Source organism: Benincasa hispida, chromosome 8 (genome assembly GCF_009727055.1).
Source record: "Benincasa hispida cultivar B227 chromosome 8, ASM972705v1, whole genome shotgun sequence".
Lineage (NCBI taxonomy): Eukaryota > Viridiplantae > Streptophyta > Magnoliopsida > Cucurbitales > Cucurbitaceae > Benincasa > Benincasa hispida.
In genome coordinates this window covers 57,164,598-57,181,972 of record NC_052356.1, presented here as the reverse complement: position 1 = coordinate 57,181,972, position 17,375 = coordinate 57,164,598, and the positions used below count along the sequence as shown (strand labels likewise).

The window sequence follows — 17,375 nt, the reverse complement described above, 5'->3', positions numbered from 1 at the left end:
AACTCTCAACAACCCAATCAATCAGGCTGACAAACACGTTCAAAAGTTTATAGTGTCCTTCTAACAGAGAATAAAATTTGGAGCATCTTCCAAGATTCAAATAAAATTTAAAACAAACATAAAAAACCCCCACCAGCTAGAAAGACCTCCATGATCTCTTGTGCTTCACGTCAGAAACTTTAAAGAGGAAAAGACAAAAATAGCAACCCCAAAATCTCAAAAACAACTATAAGCAGCTCAACCAAGAATGATATCACAAGCTTCAATTATTGAATGTAGATGCTTGGGAATATCTTCCTTACTGAAAGGGTTAGAAAAAAGGACTTCATCCTTACCATTCAAGTGAGCTTCCTCTGGTTGAAATAAATGACAAATATTGAAACCAAACCCATCAGCTGTCTCTTTCTCTTCTCGTATTTCCTCTGTTTCAGAATTTTCAAGCTCTTCACTACTAACACTTACTATTGGTTCTTCGTCTGTTTCTAGCTCTTTTTGACAAGAATTACTTGGAAAACTATCCGGGAGACCTCTCACAAAATTAATGTTTGGACCAGGAATTTTAAAGTCAGAATAGATAAAAGAAGGATGATTTAAAGAAGGAATTTCAGGCTTTTCGGGTATAAGCCCAGGGATTTGTATTTTGACACAACATTCCTCAAGCAAATTTGAGTTCATCATTTTAGACCAAGAATTTAGGAAAGAAGTTTTTTTTTTTTTTTTTTCCTGGAAAAATGCTTGGGATACAGCTTGAACAAATGTGAGCGCGTCTTTGCTTCCACTGGCTGAGAGACGCGGGCTGGGGAAGAAGGAACAGCCATACTATTACAATGAAGCAATGAAGAGGGGGCTACTGAAAGATGGGGGACGCCGTCGTTTGAACTGCTTGGGATATGGCTTGAACAAATGTGAGCGCTTCTTTGCTTCCACTGGCTGAGAGACGTGAGCTAGGGAAGAAGGAACAGCCATACTATTACAATGAAGCAATGAAGAGGGGGCTACTGAAAGATGGGGGACGCCGTCGTTTGAACTTCTAGGAGAGAGAAAATAACACAATTAGTTATTGTCTTTTCATTAAAGTAGGAACCAACGACATTCTCCTTTAAGGACGAAACTTCATTGGTTGGGGATACAGATGGACAAGAGAGCTTATGGCAAGGGACAATTAAATTTGGAAGGTGAAACGACCGGGTCTGTGGCTTTCTTGGCGACAAAGGTTGGCTGAAAGTCTTTCGAAGGGATATCAGGGGTCTTTTTTTGGATAGCAATTGTATCACCAATGGTTTTATAACTCTTCAATAAATTTTGCTCCGCGTTCACATTAGAAGTAGATGAATTCCTGGTTGTCTTCTCCATCGGCTGTGAAACGGAATCTGAAACAACTAAATCCAAGTGATCCACATCCTTTGGCTTCTGCAACTTGATATTGCCCCCCTTTATGTTGGAAGCTAAAGGGTTTCTTGAAAAATTTATAGACAACCGTGAAGGTAACAGGAAATTCAATTCGGGATTTAAGGATTCAAACTCTATTCCTTCATCTTTTAAGACTTGATTCAAACGGACTATATCAATTGGATTAATAAAATCTTTAAAAAATAAGTCACCTTGCACCCTTGAGGGAGGATCAATTAATTCAATATCTCCGAAATTCAGAAAAATAGTTTTTCATCAGCGATTTCTATGGTTGATGGCATGAATCCATATACATTTTTCTTAACTTGAATTTTGGCTTCGGATACGTTAAGAAGGTTTAAAGTATCCGTTGCAATATCTTCCAGTCCTCCAAAATAAGCTCTTATAGCTTCAAACGTTTGCCTACACAAATAATCTAACGGGAGATTCTTGATTGAAATCCATCCTCCATATCCTTTTGAATACATCGGTCGGCTATGCATAAACTTGTTCACTTTTCAAACTTTAGATGGAATGATCCACACCTCTGCCATTTGCCTGGTTTCTCAATCAAGTCGTCCAAAACTCCTTGGTCCAATTCGAGTAAAGCATTTTCTGCAAACTCAGAATGAAGGAAATTTTTTAGCGTTTTGGCTATTTCTGACTAGGCATTGAACTCAAACAAATGGGAAACTATCCATAAGTTATTAAAATCTTCTTGAAAAACATAAGAATTCTTTAATATCCAATATAGAGTTATTGTTTCAGTCTTGGAAAAGCTTCTGAACCGAGCCCTGTTTCTTCGACCGGAAAACAAAGCTTTTATGGTCATGAATTCTTCACAATGCCCACATAGCTTTCTCCCTGGGATGGCAAAACTTTTGATGCTGACTCCCTTCTTGGTATTAAAGGCTTAACCGAATCTTCAAAACTTTTCTGGAACTCTAGGAGCATAAACCAAAAGAATACCAACCTTGCAACGAATCATCGGAAGGAATATGAATAAAATATCTACCTCCTAAAGATGGCCAAACGACCCAAACCACACATCTCATAATCCATCCTGAGGATCCACAAAACTTTGACAATTGTGTGACACCTGAACCATCACGGCCATTTCTCACAACGAAACGTGAGAAGGATCCCTTAATCAAATCTAGTATATTTTCAACGAACCAATTTAGCTGGATTTCAACAGGAGAAGTAGCTTGTTGACTTCCAAATCTTCCACAAAAAACTTACCAGAATCATGCCATACACAAAAATAGGATCCATTCGCATTGCAACTTTTTACTTCCATACTTTATGGTAAATCAGTTTATGAACAAGATGATCGAAAAGAACCCATCGGAGAATTCTGAGTCTCTGAACAAGATGATCGGAAAGTGAAGGTGCTGGTCAAAGCTACTGATCTGAGGGAGTGAAGCCCCTTAGCATCTATTTGAGACATGTTGTCATGAAACCATGCAGATTACGTTAGACTTGTATATGAGCCATCGAGATCACCAAAATATGCCCCAATAGCTCGAAAAGTCCCACGACACTAGGGTAGATTTTTTCCTTCTTTTCTAAAGTTTTGGAACTAGAATTTGAAAGTTCGATACCAAAATAGAATAAACTCGAAATTTAATGGACCAAAAAATGGAACAAACTTGAAAGTTTAGGAACTAAAATGCTATTTAAACCTTATCAATCAATTTACTATGTAGACAAAATGCTAAAAGAGTGTTTCTCTATGATCTTTTTTCTTCTTAATATGATATATTTATTTTTTTTCAAATTTCCATTAAATAAAATGGTAACATGTCAACCTTATCTAAAGTTCTACAACTAAATCTCCTATAGAGATTAAACTTCATAGACTCATATAAAGTAGCTTGGTTCATCAGTTCATGATAAGGTAAGTATTTCATCTGGTTCAGCACAAAAGAACAAAAAAGAGGATGAAAGTGAAACACTGGATAAAGAAACAATCAGGTCTGATTAGATGCAAGATAAATTAGAAATTCAAGCTAGGTTGACAATTTCGTACAATGTTTTGTATTCTAGATCAATCCCTAACTACAAATTTTGATGTCTTTAATCACATGCAGTTTAGGTTGGCCTACGTGGCACCAGAAACCAGAGTTGTTGGTGCTGGCGAATTGGTTGATCATCCAAAGAAAATTGCTATGAATTACCTTAAAGGAAATTTTTTTATAGATTTGCTTGTTGTTTTGCCGCTGCCTCAGGTACGCTCCCTATCCCCTGGCTCACACAGGCAGATACATGTCAACTAATCCCAACCATATTTCTCTGAGATCTCACGTTCTTGTAGAATATCCTGGTTTTCTGAATTCTAAAATTTCAGAGATGTCCTTGACATATATCCAAATATGTTTGTGACCTGTGAATGATTTTTTTAATAAAGAAATTAAGCATTACTAATCATTAGCTAATTGGTTCAATATTATTATTATTTTATGCAAGATGGTCATTGTTCTGGAAGTATCAGTAACCGGAAAAAGTGAACTTGGTCTCTTACTCTCTCTCGTTTTCTTTCTCAGATTATAATTTTTCTTGTCCTGCCAAAGTCTTTGGGGTCATCTGGAGCAAATTATGCCAAAAATCTATTACGCACTGCAGTTACTGTTCAATATATTCCCAGACTGTATAGGTTTCTACCTCTTCTTGCTGGCCAGTCTCCAAGTGGCTTTGTTTTTGAGACAGCATGGGCAAATTTTGTCATCAATCTTCTGACCTTTATGTTGGCTGGTCATATCGTTGGCTCTTTCTGGTATCTCCTTGGGCTTCAGGTGGACATCCTATCTCTTTTGATATGCTTCATTCACGTCGTCGAAATTTTTAATGGTGCACTGTATCCCATTTTCTCGCAGTTGTCTCTAAAGTCGTTAAATGGTTGGGATACAATTGGTGGCAAATTTTTACTGTGATTTCTTGAAGCCAAATTTTCAATTTTCTTCCCACAGTTTCCAGTTAACGCAATTTGTGAGAGTACTTATAGGGAATATGTTGGGATTGGGAATAATAGTAGGATATTAGTAAGGGCATATAATTAACTAAGGATGACTTGGTTATAAATAGGAGAGTTGGGGATCTTGGAGGGGAATATTTTGAAAATTATCTAATGCGGGACTTGGAGAGAGAGATAACCTTCTCGAAAGGCTATTGGTATTGTAATTTCTCTTCGAAAATTGCAATATAGTTCTATTTTTTGTTTCGTGCATGGATGAAAATATACATCGATAAATCGAAGGGTTTGATATCGATATTAAATATCCATAGATATTTCCAACATCTTTTATTAGTGCTTGTAAAACATAAACATGTCATCTATTTAGTCCAATATGAACAAGAATACTAATAAAAATATCTATAAGTTAGTTTGGGAGTAAAAACAACTTAATTATTAATCTAAATAAGTTTTATAAAATTCGTGATTACAAAAATATTTGTTGATATCGATATTTTGTTGATCTATTAGTAAAATTGAAATGCCGATATTGATATCGACTCGATATTTTAATTCTTGGTTTCATGTTTTTGGAATCCTAACACAATCACATTGCATCTTTTATGCATCTTTAGAAGGTTCTCAAATGGTCTTCTATGGGCTGCTTTTTCTCCTTTGTTTCTGCTCTGCTGGATTTCGTGATTTTTCCTTAAAGAAGTTTTGTTTCGTTGGAGCCTTGTGGTTTCTTAATGCTGCTGTTCCCAGATCCTTAGTTTCTTAGCTCATTGTTTCTGATTTTCTTTTATATTTTTCTTGGTTGCAATGCTCCTATTTAAATTTTTTGTTTTGTTTTGTTTTTTCAACTATTCTTCTTCTTGTCAATAGCTTCGGAGTTAGTCTCCTGAATATTTCCTTTTCATATTATCAATAAAATGTTGTTTATTTATTTTATATCCGTGAGACAGTCTGGGCTAGTTTACATGCACCTCGACTAATCTCATGGGACAACCTGCCTGACCTTACAACATTTGGGTGCTAAAGAAACCCATGGATTGAACCCTTGACCACTTGAGCCCTTTATCAAGGTCATGCCTCGATATTTAACATTAGGCCAACCCATGATGGTTAATGAAAAGTTGCCTATTGTTAAACAACCTTTTTCTTGGAGAAACTACCAATTTTTACATGTAAACTTTGTATCACCAATCAATCGTCATTAACTTTTCATTTCATTAATTTGAACTCTACATCTGAGACAAGTGTTGCGCTTTTGTTCACTTCCACTGCATACACTCACTTATTTGAACAAAAAGCAAGGTAAAGTCTCAGTTCTCTAATTTCTATGAAAATCAAGTATGGAATAAATCTGAATTCTAAAAGCAAGGTAAAGTTTCAATTCTATGGGTTTCTTTGACACCCAAATGTTGTAGGGTCAGGCAGACAGGTTGTCCCACGAGATTTGTCGAGGTACATATAAGTTAGCCCAGACAATCACGTATGTAAAATAAATAAATAAACAACTTTTTATTGATAATATGAAAAGGAAATATTCAGGAAACTAACTCAAAAACAATTGACAAGAAGAAGAGGAAAAAATACAAAACAAAACAAAAAGCTTAAACAGGAGCATTGCAGCCAAGAAAAATATAAAAGAAAATCAGAAACAATGAGCTAAGAAACTAAGGATCTAGGGACAGCAGCACTAAGACACCACAAGGCTCCAATGAAACAAAACTCCTTTAAGGAAAAATCCAAGCCGAAATCCGGCAGAGCAGAAACAAAGGAGAAAAAGCAGCCCATAGAAGACCATTTGAGAACCTTCTAAAGATGCATAAAAGATGCAATGTGATTGTATTAGGATCCCAATAACATGAAATCAAGAATTAAAATATCGACATTTCAATTTTATAGATATATCGACAAAATATGGAATAAATCTCCCAAGACCTAAAATTTTTAACAAAAAATACATTTTTCTTTAAGAAAACAGATATGAAACTTATCGTTAAGTGAATAAAAAGAGACTATTGCTCCAAGATTTAAAAAAAAAATCATCTAGCATCATCTTTCTTTGAAGTCCCATCAATTTTTATGTCTCTTCATAATTCATTGGACACATGAAATTATTTGTTTGTTTTTGTTGTTGTTGTTGGTTTTTTTTTTAAAAAAAGAATGTTTTGTTAAATGAAAGCCTATTAGAAGCTAAAAATTGCAACACTTCTTCAAATTTAAGTTAATGATTGAAATACTTATGCAAATCTATAGTCCAATTTGATGTCATTGAGAATTCCTTGATGGACTTTCCCAAGTTCAAGTAAAATGGACTTTTCCCCTTATTATTTATGAGTATCTGATAGCTAGATTACACGGTTCCAATTGCAAAGGTACCCTAATCTCTCAACGGTTATGCTTTTGTTTAAATTCCTATTCAAAATATAGTTTGGTTTCAAACATATAGGCTTTGTTTTTTTGCATCCACCACACTTCTCTCTTCTTCTTTTGGTTTCATTTGGGTGGCCGGTGGTGATTGTACATGGTAAACTGGAAATGATCTAATAACCAGACACTTGTATTGGGATGATTGGAAACAAATATAGAGGAACGTTAATAACAAGAGATGGCATCATAATCTTTGAAAATTCCTTAAAATCTAATGATTATTCCTTTATGTCCTGAATAATTCTATGTTGCTATCCCAGGGGGTGAATCGATGTTTCCGAAAGGTCTGCGTTGACACTAAAAATCTGAGCTGCTTGGAATATATAGATTGTGGGCATGGGGATGAAGCTGGGAGTCTGATTCCAAATTCACAGAGGGATTCATGGATAAATAATGAGAATGCTTCAGCATGTTTTGCCAAAGAAGGTTTTGATTATGGAATCTACCTTCAGGCTGTAAATCTTACTACAGAAAATAGTATAATCACGAGATATACTTACTCATTATTTTGGGGATTCCAGGTATATCTCACTATATTTTGGCCTTGGAATTTTGACATTGATTATAATACTTTGAATTCTGTTTGATTCATCAATGAATAATGAACATATTCTCTTTGAATCTGACCTTATGAAATCATTCAGCATCTTGAAGTTGCAAGTCGTGGTGCCCATATCTTATTGAACAATGAACAGTGGGGGTTATCCAGATTTTATTTGCATTATTGATTTCCTTGTATATATAACCTGGCTTCATACATATTCCATATCTTCGTGCTCATTCGTACTCTATTATATGCCTTTAGATGATTGTAACTAGTTTAAAAAATTCCTTTGAAAAATGGGGATGTGCAACCCATTTGTTGATTGTCTTTAGTTTATTTGAATGTAACATGATAATGCACATGTTACGCTCCATGATATTAATTTATTTTCCTCTAGTTGTCTGTATATGGGTTGAACAGAGTACTTGCAAACGATAGGGATGCTCATGAGTTAACAGTGATTATGTAATATCTCTAGAGAGTTTAGGTGAAAGGACTTTTCCCCCCTCGTTTTTAATGGTGAGCAGGCTACTTGTTGGAGGTTAACGTAAATTTTAAATGTCACATCAGCATAATTAGTATTACCGCTTTAATTAAATCATTATATTGTAAGCTTTTCATTACTATAGTTATTGAAATGTTAAATTGGAAGTTTAGTGAACTTGCAAGATTGTTTGTATTACCATGGACTTTCAATTATGTGTCAAATAGATCCTTGTTATATTCAACCTTTTTTAGAACTCACAGATTAGATATGAATTGAATTTCAGGTCTTACACCTGTTCCTCCCAAAATTTTCTGCTGGGAATCCGTGACTCTATTCTAAAATTTTAAACCACAGTTTCTAACAAGGACAGGGAATGAATCAGGGGTGGAGAGGGCATTTTTCATCCCTGCCTCACTATGTGGGAATTTTTATTTTGGTGCTTCTTGGTTCAGCCTTGCAGCACCCATGTCCTTTAGGATTTGACTGGACTTCAGTTTGGATTTGATACGAGCCTATTTGATAACTAGACTCCATAGCCCCAATAAATTTTCTGTCTTTTAGGTTTATTGTCTATTTTTTCTATTATTTCATATTTATGATCTCTATGCAAAAGTGTATTACATCATAAATTTCACAGCAAGCCTCTGGAAAGAGATACCTCAATTATTTACAGTCAAAGCTACTCTCCTTGACAAGCAATCTAGAAATATTTCCTTTCTCGATTATCAATAATCAAATGTACTCTTCTTGGCAAGTGATCTAGTGGTACTTCCTTTCTCCCCAATTCTATATCGTTTTTCATCAAAGGCCCCGAATCCTTGGACGATACCATTATTCACTATTCTCTATCTAACCATTGCCTCCTGTTGTCACCATGAGTTTATCCTGCTCAGCTGTATAAGATGAGCTAGCAATTAAGATTTATCAGCTAATGACTCGGGGGGGCTATATTTTAAATTCGAACCTTTTTAATGTAATCTTAAAAATGAATAAAGGTACGACCCCTTAACATTTGTGGTTTCAATTGTGTATGCAGCAAATCAGTACTCTGGCTGGGAACCAAGTCCCAAGCTATTATGTCTATGAAGTCCTTTTCACTATGGCTATTATTGGGCTTGGCCTATTGCTGTTTGCTCTTCTCATCGGGAACATGCAGAACTTTCTCCAGGCTCTTGGAAGAAGGTAAGAATTGGCTGTAAGGCTGTTTTTCTGAATATTTAGAATTATCAAGGAAGGATGTAAGAGTTCAAAGTTGGGTAGGATGGAAACAGTAAAAGTAAGTAGCCTAAACCTATGAAGGTTTGCACCTTGCTGGATTAAGTCAACAGCAATTACCGGATTTCATATAACTATCATATCAATCTCATATCACCTAAAACAATTAGTTAACTATATGATTATTGTCTCTATTGAATAGTAGAGAAGATGGCCAAGATAGATTTTTTTAATCATAAAAAACTTAAACATCAAAATGCTAAAAAGGGCTCAAGGAATCCTCATGGACGTTCAAGGAGGTTTAGAAATGGCCTCTAACTAGTATTAATTATTGAAGAAGAAGAATTATGAAAGATTTCCCCAATCTTGCCTCAAAGAAGCCATTTGAAGCCAAATTCATGAAATCGGAAAAGCCCCTGCACTTATATTCGAACGCTCTAAGTTCCTCTCAAGCCAGATATTACATGAAAATCCTTGTGGTGTTAGTTGTTTGCACTCCTAACAACTTAGGTGACATACGCAATTTGAGAGGAAAGATGAGAATGTCTCCTTTGGATCCTGCTGTTTGTACTCAAACTCATAATGACAGTTATTTATTAGTAAAATTCTTTTTATATTAGTATTGTAGAGTATACATACGTAGGAATAGAGATCAAACTTAATAGCCAAATTCTTGTGAATGAAACAGATAATGGATTTAAAAATAAGAAATCTTTAGCATTTATTTTTCTTTAGATTATCCATGTTTACTGTTCACAACCAAAGTCAGACTTCTCTCTCTCTCTCTCTCTTACCTCCAAATCTAAACTTCTTGCTTTTGCCTCGGGTATTAAGAACTTTACACATATTAGCAATTAACAGAACCAATTCTTTTTTTAATTCTTTCCAGGAGGTTAGAAATGTCACTAAGACGTCGTGATGTTGAGCAGTGGATGGAGCATCGTCGCTTACCACATAATTTAAGAAGGTGCAGTCACTTTATCATTTTAATAATTGAGGATGGTATATAATTCCTGTTGTAATAAATTCCTTGTCTTAATTAAATTATACAGTTTCCTACCTGGTCTTATTATTAATTAAGTTTCTAGGACACTTCTGCCTATTTAAAAAGTTAGATGCGTGGAGGGTTTTTTTTTTTTTTGGTAGAAAATTTGACTATTCAATGTTTGAGTGAATTCGATATGCATTTTTTAACATGCCAAGTTTATTATTCTTATCCTGACTCAGAAAAATAGTCATTGTAATTATCTTAATGTTGCAACATGTTGCCTCCATTTCTGTTTTCTCAAGTATTGTGATCTCTTAAACGTTGATCAGATATTCCAGAGCCATGTGCACAAAAAACCCCTTGTGCTTGTGTGTGTGGTGGAAGTTAATTCTTCATGACTAATGAGTTATGATATCGCACATCCTAGCATTGTTTCAAATTGACCCTCATTTTTTATAGGCAAGTACGACAGGCTGAAAGATACAACTGGGCTTCTACAAGGGGCGTTAATGAAGAGAGGATTTTCGAAAATTTGCCTGAGGACCTACAAAGAAACATAAGACGACATCTCTTTAGATTTGTCAACAAGGTGGGTTTTTTTATATTTATTGATAACAAGAATATTATTTATCAATATAATTCTTTACTAAAATGTAAAAATCATTTAAAAGCTTAACTTGAACTTTACTTTTGAACTTCCAGAACTAAAAGTTAAAATTAATAGCAAATGATTAATTTAATCGCTGATATATTCTCAACAAAAGAAACCATTTATTAATTGGGAGAAGGCAACATCCCTCAAACGAAAAAAGTAGCAAGTTAGAAGAAAAAACTTCATCTATAATTACGGTCTAGTGAAAGAAGGAACATCCAAAGACTCAGCATTCTTAGATTTCAAAGAAAGCAAGTGCTTGGTATCGAAATACAAGTTCGTGCAAATTTCTTGTCTCATAGTAATAATGCTTTTCTTAAATCATGTATTCAATGCAAAAGGCCTGTAGCTGATTACTCATCCCCGACTAAGCCAAATAGTCCACTGCAAATTACATGATTTCTCTTCCAGTTTTTCTTGGTGAAAATATACTTCCAGAACTCTTATAAAACGTCATGAAAACTATCTCAAATGTATTCAGTAATGAAACACTGTGATAATTGTTGAAACTAAGGGACTTACGTGATTGTTTATAGTCCCAGGGGTATGATTGTAATTTATCTTACTCTAATTTTCTTTCCTTTTTTTGTATTAAGGCTTGTTGGAGCCTATAAATAAGAACCCTCGTATATCTTTCATATTATGTTAAAAATAATAAAAAGGAGACTCTATCGTGGTTTTTTCATTTTAGGATTTTCCACATAAAACTTGTGTCTTCTATTTCTATCTTTTAACACGGTATTAGAGCATGGTGATGAAACCCAAGTTGTTGTCGGCGAAAACCAATTGGTGCAAGATAACATTAGGTCTTCACCACCCTTGCTTTTGCCACCGCCACTTATGGAACCTCCAACCGTAGTCGTCGCCACTGCTATCCAAGCCGCCGTTGACTGGTATCTTCAATCCCTGCATATATGTCCACCGCAGCATCCGATTGGAAACCCTAGTGCGGCCGCTTTCTTCCCCAATGCCGCCGTTGTTGATTTTGGTGTTGCCACCGGTAGCCGCTTCATCCATTCGCCGGAATCTGAAGCCGTTGCTGTTGAGTCTTCCACCCACCACAGAGGCAAGTCATCAACCGCATATGATGTACCGACTACGAGCTACGGTCCAACTCCTAAACAGCCGCCAGCCGCATACCTGCCGCCACTGGGATTTCTTTTTCCTGCGCCGCAGAGCTATGAACACCAAGGATCAATGGGTCTATCTCCGATAATGGTTCAACAACAGTTGGCTAATCTTCAAGCGAGTTTTCAACAACAAATTGTTGTTGTTGGGGTAGCCTTAGGCACTTCCACAAACTTAAATTCAAGTGTATTGAATTCAGACGTTCCTTCCGGTCTACCTATGTATCCAGAGAATCCGGTGACCTCTTTCCCTGCCTTAACTACTGCAAACTATTTGTCTGGATCTACGGGAAATTCCATAGGCTTAATTGCAGGAGAAAAGTTAAATGACTAGAATTATTTCTCCTGGTCATAGTCCATTAAAATGGCTCTTGAGGGTCGTCACAGGTTTGGGTATCAAACTAGTGAGATACCTAGACCAGGGGACCCTCAAGAGCGCATTTGGAAAGGAGAAGACTCCTTGCTACGATCACTGCTGATTCATAGTATGGAGCCTCAGATAGGGAAATCATTGTTGTATGCTGCAACTGCTCGAGATATCTGGGATGCAGTTCAGAAATTATATTCTAAGATGCAGAATGCATCTCGTCTTTACACTCTGCGTAAACAAGTTCACGAGTGCAAATAGGAGACGATGGATGTCACTTCGTACTTTAATAAACTGTCCCTAATCTGGCAGGAGATGGACTTGTGTCGTGAAATTATCTAGGATTGTCCTTGTGGGGGTGTTCAGTATTCCAAAATTGAGGAAGTAGATCGTGTATGATTTCCTTGTTGGTTTGAACTCCAAATTCGATGCAGTATGAGATCGTATACTGGGACAAAGACCTATACCCTCTCTTATGGAAATGTGTTATGAGGTTCGCCTTGAGGAAGACAGATCCTGTGCCATGAGCATCACAATCGTGTCTGTTACTGATACAGCTGCTTTTAGTGCAAAATTATCTAGTAATGATGGTGACAAGCAAGATGGGAAATAGACTCCAGTGTGTAACATTGCAAGAAACCCTGGCATGCAAAGGAATGGTGCTGGAAATTTCATGGTAGACCATCGAATGGTAGACGACGCCATCCGAATGACAAGCCCAATCATGGTCGGGCTCTTGTGAGTGAATCTGCAAGTACTTCTCAGCTACAACCTCAGATCAATTGTCAATATGACTATGCTATCTCTTCCCTTGGAGCAATAGCTCAATCAAGTACATCACAATCCTTAAATCTCCCAAGTATAAATGACAATAAACAATGGAACTTGATTCAAGGGCTACAGATCATTTAATTGGGTTTTCTGATAACTTTTTATCGTATCTTCTGTGTGCTGGTAATGTAAAGATCAAAATTGCAGATGGGTCTTTTGCTCCTATTACGGGCAAGGATCATATTTCTCCCTTCTATGGTTTAACTTTACAGAATGTGTTGCATGTACCTAAAATATCTTACAATCTCTCATCTATTAGTAAGATAACCAGAGATCTCAATTGTCAAGTTGCCTTCTCACTGGATAATATTTTCTTTTAGGACTTGAGCTCGGGGAGAATGATTGATGCTGCCCAGCACAATAGGGGACTACTTCTTTGATGGTGATGCTTCTTCTAGGAACAACTACAGGACTAGTTTGTTTTCTTATTTTTCAACTTTAGAAAAAGATTGTATGTTGTGGCATTTTCGTCTTGGTCATCCAAATTTCCAATATATGAAATTTTTATTTCCTCATTTATTCAATAAAGTTGATGTCTCTTCTTTGTCTTGTGATGTGTGCATTCGTGCATAATAACATAGGACCTTTCTTTCTCAACCTTACAAACCTTCTCAGCCCTTTACTCTTATTCATAGTGATGTCTAGGGCCCTCTAGTATTACCACTTCTTCAGAAAAGCGGTGGTTTGTGACCTTTATCGATGATCATACCCGTCTTATGTGGGTCTTTCTACTCACTGAAAAATCAGAGGTTTCTTCAATATTTCAACAACCACTATTGAGACTTAGTTCAATACCAAAATTGCTATTCTTCGAAGTGACAATGGTCATGAATTTCTCAATAATACCCTTCATGAATTTTTATCTTCTAAAGGCATCATTCATCAAAGTTCGTGTTCCTATACCCCTCAACAGAATGGGGTGTAGGGATGGCAAAATTCCCCGCGGGGTCGGGTCCCCGCAGGTCCCCAACTCGATCGGGGCAGGGAATCCCTAGTTTGACCCGGTATGGGGGTCAAACCGGGGATTTAAATCGGGTCCCCGATCGGGAAGGGGTCCCCTTTTTTTAATTATTAACATATATAATATAATAATAATAATAATAATAATAATAATAATAAATAATTAGAAGAAAAAAACTAAAACAGTAGCTATAAAAACTACTTTTTAGCTGTTATTTTTTTTTTCTAATTTTTAATTATTATATATGTGTATATATATAAACTACTAAAATAGTAGCTTAAAGCTACTATTTCTGTTTTTTTTTTTAAAAAAATAAATTAATTTTCTAATGTAATAAATTTTAATAATGAAAAACATTAAAATACTTTTTTAATTGTTAATTTAAACAAATATATGTAACAATAATACTAATTTATTATATAAAATTTATAATTTCAATATAAATATTAATTTTAGTTAATTTTAAATAATAAAATAAAAAGCGGGGACCCGAATCCCCGACCTCGACCCCAACCCCCCAAAACAAGGAATGGAGTAGGGACGGGGATGGGGAGTGTATCCCCGGCCTGGCCCGACCCCGTTGCCATCCCCAATGGGGTGGCTTAAAGGAAAATTTGTCATCTTCTCGAGGTTGCTCAGTCTCTCATGCTGTCTATTTCTCTTCCATCTTATTTGTGGGGAGATGTAGTTCTTACTGCAACTCATCTTATTTGTGGGGAGATGTAGTTCCGCTGGTTTTGGTCCATGAATCTGAACCGACATAAGCTCAAGGTACTATTGAATGTGTCCCTGACAATAACAACTTGTGTGTTGAGGATGATATTGTTGGTATAACTGAGAATGATAGGACTGATGTCTTAGTTCCATAAAATATCAGGGTAGCTGATAGTGATGAGATTACAACAGGAACATAAGAGAGTGAGACTCTATCTCAAACTGAAAGATGTGATCAAAATCCTACTACAAGTGGGATAGCAGATGAGAAGTCAGGCAAAACTGGGGATCATGATGTTTTTCTTGACATGCCTATTGCCTTGAGAAAGGTGCACCAAGTATCCTATATAACTTTCTATCTTACAGTAATATGTCTTCTGAGTTCGGGGCTTTCACTGTCAATCTTGACACAACGACAATGCCAAAAAAACATACAGATAGTTATGGAAATTCCTGAGTGGAAGACTGCCGTTATGGAAGAAATGAGAGCTCTTGAAAAAAATAATATGTGGGACCTTGTTGCTTTCCCAAAATGGCACAAAAGAGTCGGGTGCAAGTGGGTATTTACTCTGAAGTATAAATTTGATGGAACTCTAGACAGGTACAAGGTCAGACTTGTAGCGAAAGGGTTTACTCGAACCTATGGGGTAGACTATTCAGAAACTCTCTCTAGTAGTGAAGTTAAACACGATTCAGGTTCCTCTGTTGCAGTAAATAAAGATTGGTCTCTCCACCAACTTGATGTGAAAAATGCTTTTCTAAATGGTGAATTAGAAAAAGAGGTGTATATGAGCCCTCCTCCAGGTTTTGAAGCTCAGTTTGATCATGCTAACTTAAAAAGTCTTTGTATGGTTTGAAAGAATCCCCAAGAGCTTGGTTTGACAGGTTTACTACCTTTATTAAGTCCCAAGGGTTCACTCATGGACACTGATCATACATTGTTCACAAAAAGGTTAGTGTCTGAAAAATTGTTGTCCTAATCGTATATGTGGATGATATTGTCTTGTCAGGAGATGATATTGTTGAGATCACCAGACTGAAAAAGAAAATGGTAGACAAGTTTGAAATTAAAGACCTCGGAAAACTAAAGTATTTCTTTGGAATGGAAGTGGCCAAATCAAGAGAAGGGATTTCTGTCTCACAACGAAAATACACTCTTGACCTTTCAAAGGAAACAGGTATGACTAGATGTATGCTGACACTCATATAGAATTCAATGCTAAACAGGGAGATTCTGTTAACAAAGTTCCCGTTGATAAAGAGAGGTATCGGGGTCTAGTGGGAAAGCTAATTTACTTATCACATACCAGACCAGACATTTCCTATGATGTTAACGTAGTCAGTCAATTTATGCAAGCACCTTATGAACATATGGAAGCTAATTGAATTCTAAGATATTTGAAAAGCATTCCTGGTAAAGGTCTAATGTTCAGAAAAACCGACAGAAAATGCATTGTGGCCTATACCAACTCTAACTATGCAGGATCAGTTATTGACAGAAAGTCTACCTCGGGATACTGTACCTTTGTGTGGGGTAACCTGGTCACTTGGAGAAGTAAGAAGCAAAGTGTTGTTGCTAGAAGCAGTGCTGAGGCTAAATATAGAGCTATGAGTTTGGGAATCTGTGAAGAAATTTAGTTGAAGAAAGTATTGTCTCATCTTCATCAAGATGGTGCTTACCGATGAAACTCTATTATGATAATAAAGCAGCTATAAGCATAGTCAATAATCCAATACAACATGATCGTACGAAACATTTGGAGATTGACAGACACTTCATAAAAGAGAAACTGGACAATGGCAGTATCTGTACTCTATATATTCCATCAAATCAACAAGTTGTTGATGTTCTAACTAAAGGATTACTCAGACAAAAATTTGACTCGTATTAGAAAGTTGGGTCTGATTTACATTTACACCCAAACTTGAGGGGGAGTGTTGAAACTAAGGAACTTAGGTGTTTGTTTATAATCCCGGGGGTATGATAGTAAGTTACCTTACCCTAATTTTCTTTCCTTTTTTTGTATTAAGGCTTGTTGGAGCCTATAAATAAGAATCCTCGTGTATCTTTCATATTATGTTAAAAATAATAAAAAGGAGACTCTCTATCATGGTTTTTTCTCCCTATTTTAGGGTTTTCCACATAAATCTGTGTCTTCTATTTCTATCTTTTAACAGGAATCATAGGAGGTAGGGGTGAGAATAACTTCTACATGATTTCTCTTCCAGCTTTTTCTTAGACAATATCTTGTTTTTAATCCACACGAACAGTTGATACCCAGTTTTTTACATTCAAATACTATTTCACATGTTGCATATTTGTTGTCTATCGAAACTTCATTGGCACCGGGAATATTAATACTATAATGGACTGCAGATTTGAACTGATATGACAATGTACTTTTTGTGGTAAATTTGACTCAGGTTCGCATTTTTGCACTGATGGACTATGAGCCTATTTTAGATGCAATACGTGAGAGATTGCGACAAAAGACATACATAGAAGGAAGTGAGGTTTTTTCTGCAGGAGATATCATTGAGAAGATGGTTTTCATCGTACGGGGGAAAATGGAGAGCCGTGTAGATGGAAATGGGATTGTGGTTCCCTTATCTGAAGGAGATGTCTGCGGTGAGGAACTTCTAACATGGTGTCTTGAGCATTCCTCCATAAACAAAGGTATTTGTACTCTCAATGCCTGTTTCAAGCT

At 36.1% G+C, this 17,375-nt stretch overlaps 1 protein-coding gene across 2 annotated transcripts in view; it reads left to right on the top strand.

Moving 5' to 3' along the window:
* LOC120082679 (probable cyclic nucleotide-gated ion channel 20, chloroplastic) overlaps positions 1 to 17,375 on the top strand; it is a 40,267-nt gene that overhangs the window by 20,012 nt on the left and 2,880 nt on the right. For both annotated transcript variants that reach the window (XM_039037948.1, XM_039037949.1), the window contains 7 exons: positions 3,483 to 3,620; positions 3,936 to 4,184; positions 7,042 to 7,302; positions 8,849 to 8,994; positions 9,917 to 9,994; positions 10,475 to 10,604; positions 17,092 to 17,344. In XM_039037948.1, coding sequence (XP_038893876.1) covers positions 3,483 to 3,620; positions 3,936 to 4,184; positions 7,042 to 7,302; positions 8,849 to 8,994; positions 9,917 to 9,994; positions 10,475 to 10,604; positions 17,092 to 17,344 — 1,255 coding nt within the window. The remainder of the gene's footprint in view (positions 1 to 3,482; positions 3,621 to 3,935; positions 4,185 to 7,041; positions 7,303 to 8,848; positions 8,995 to 9,916; positions 9,995 to 10,474; positions 10,605 to 17,091; positions 17,345 to 17,375) is intronic.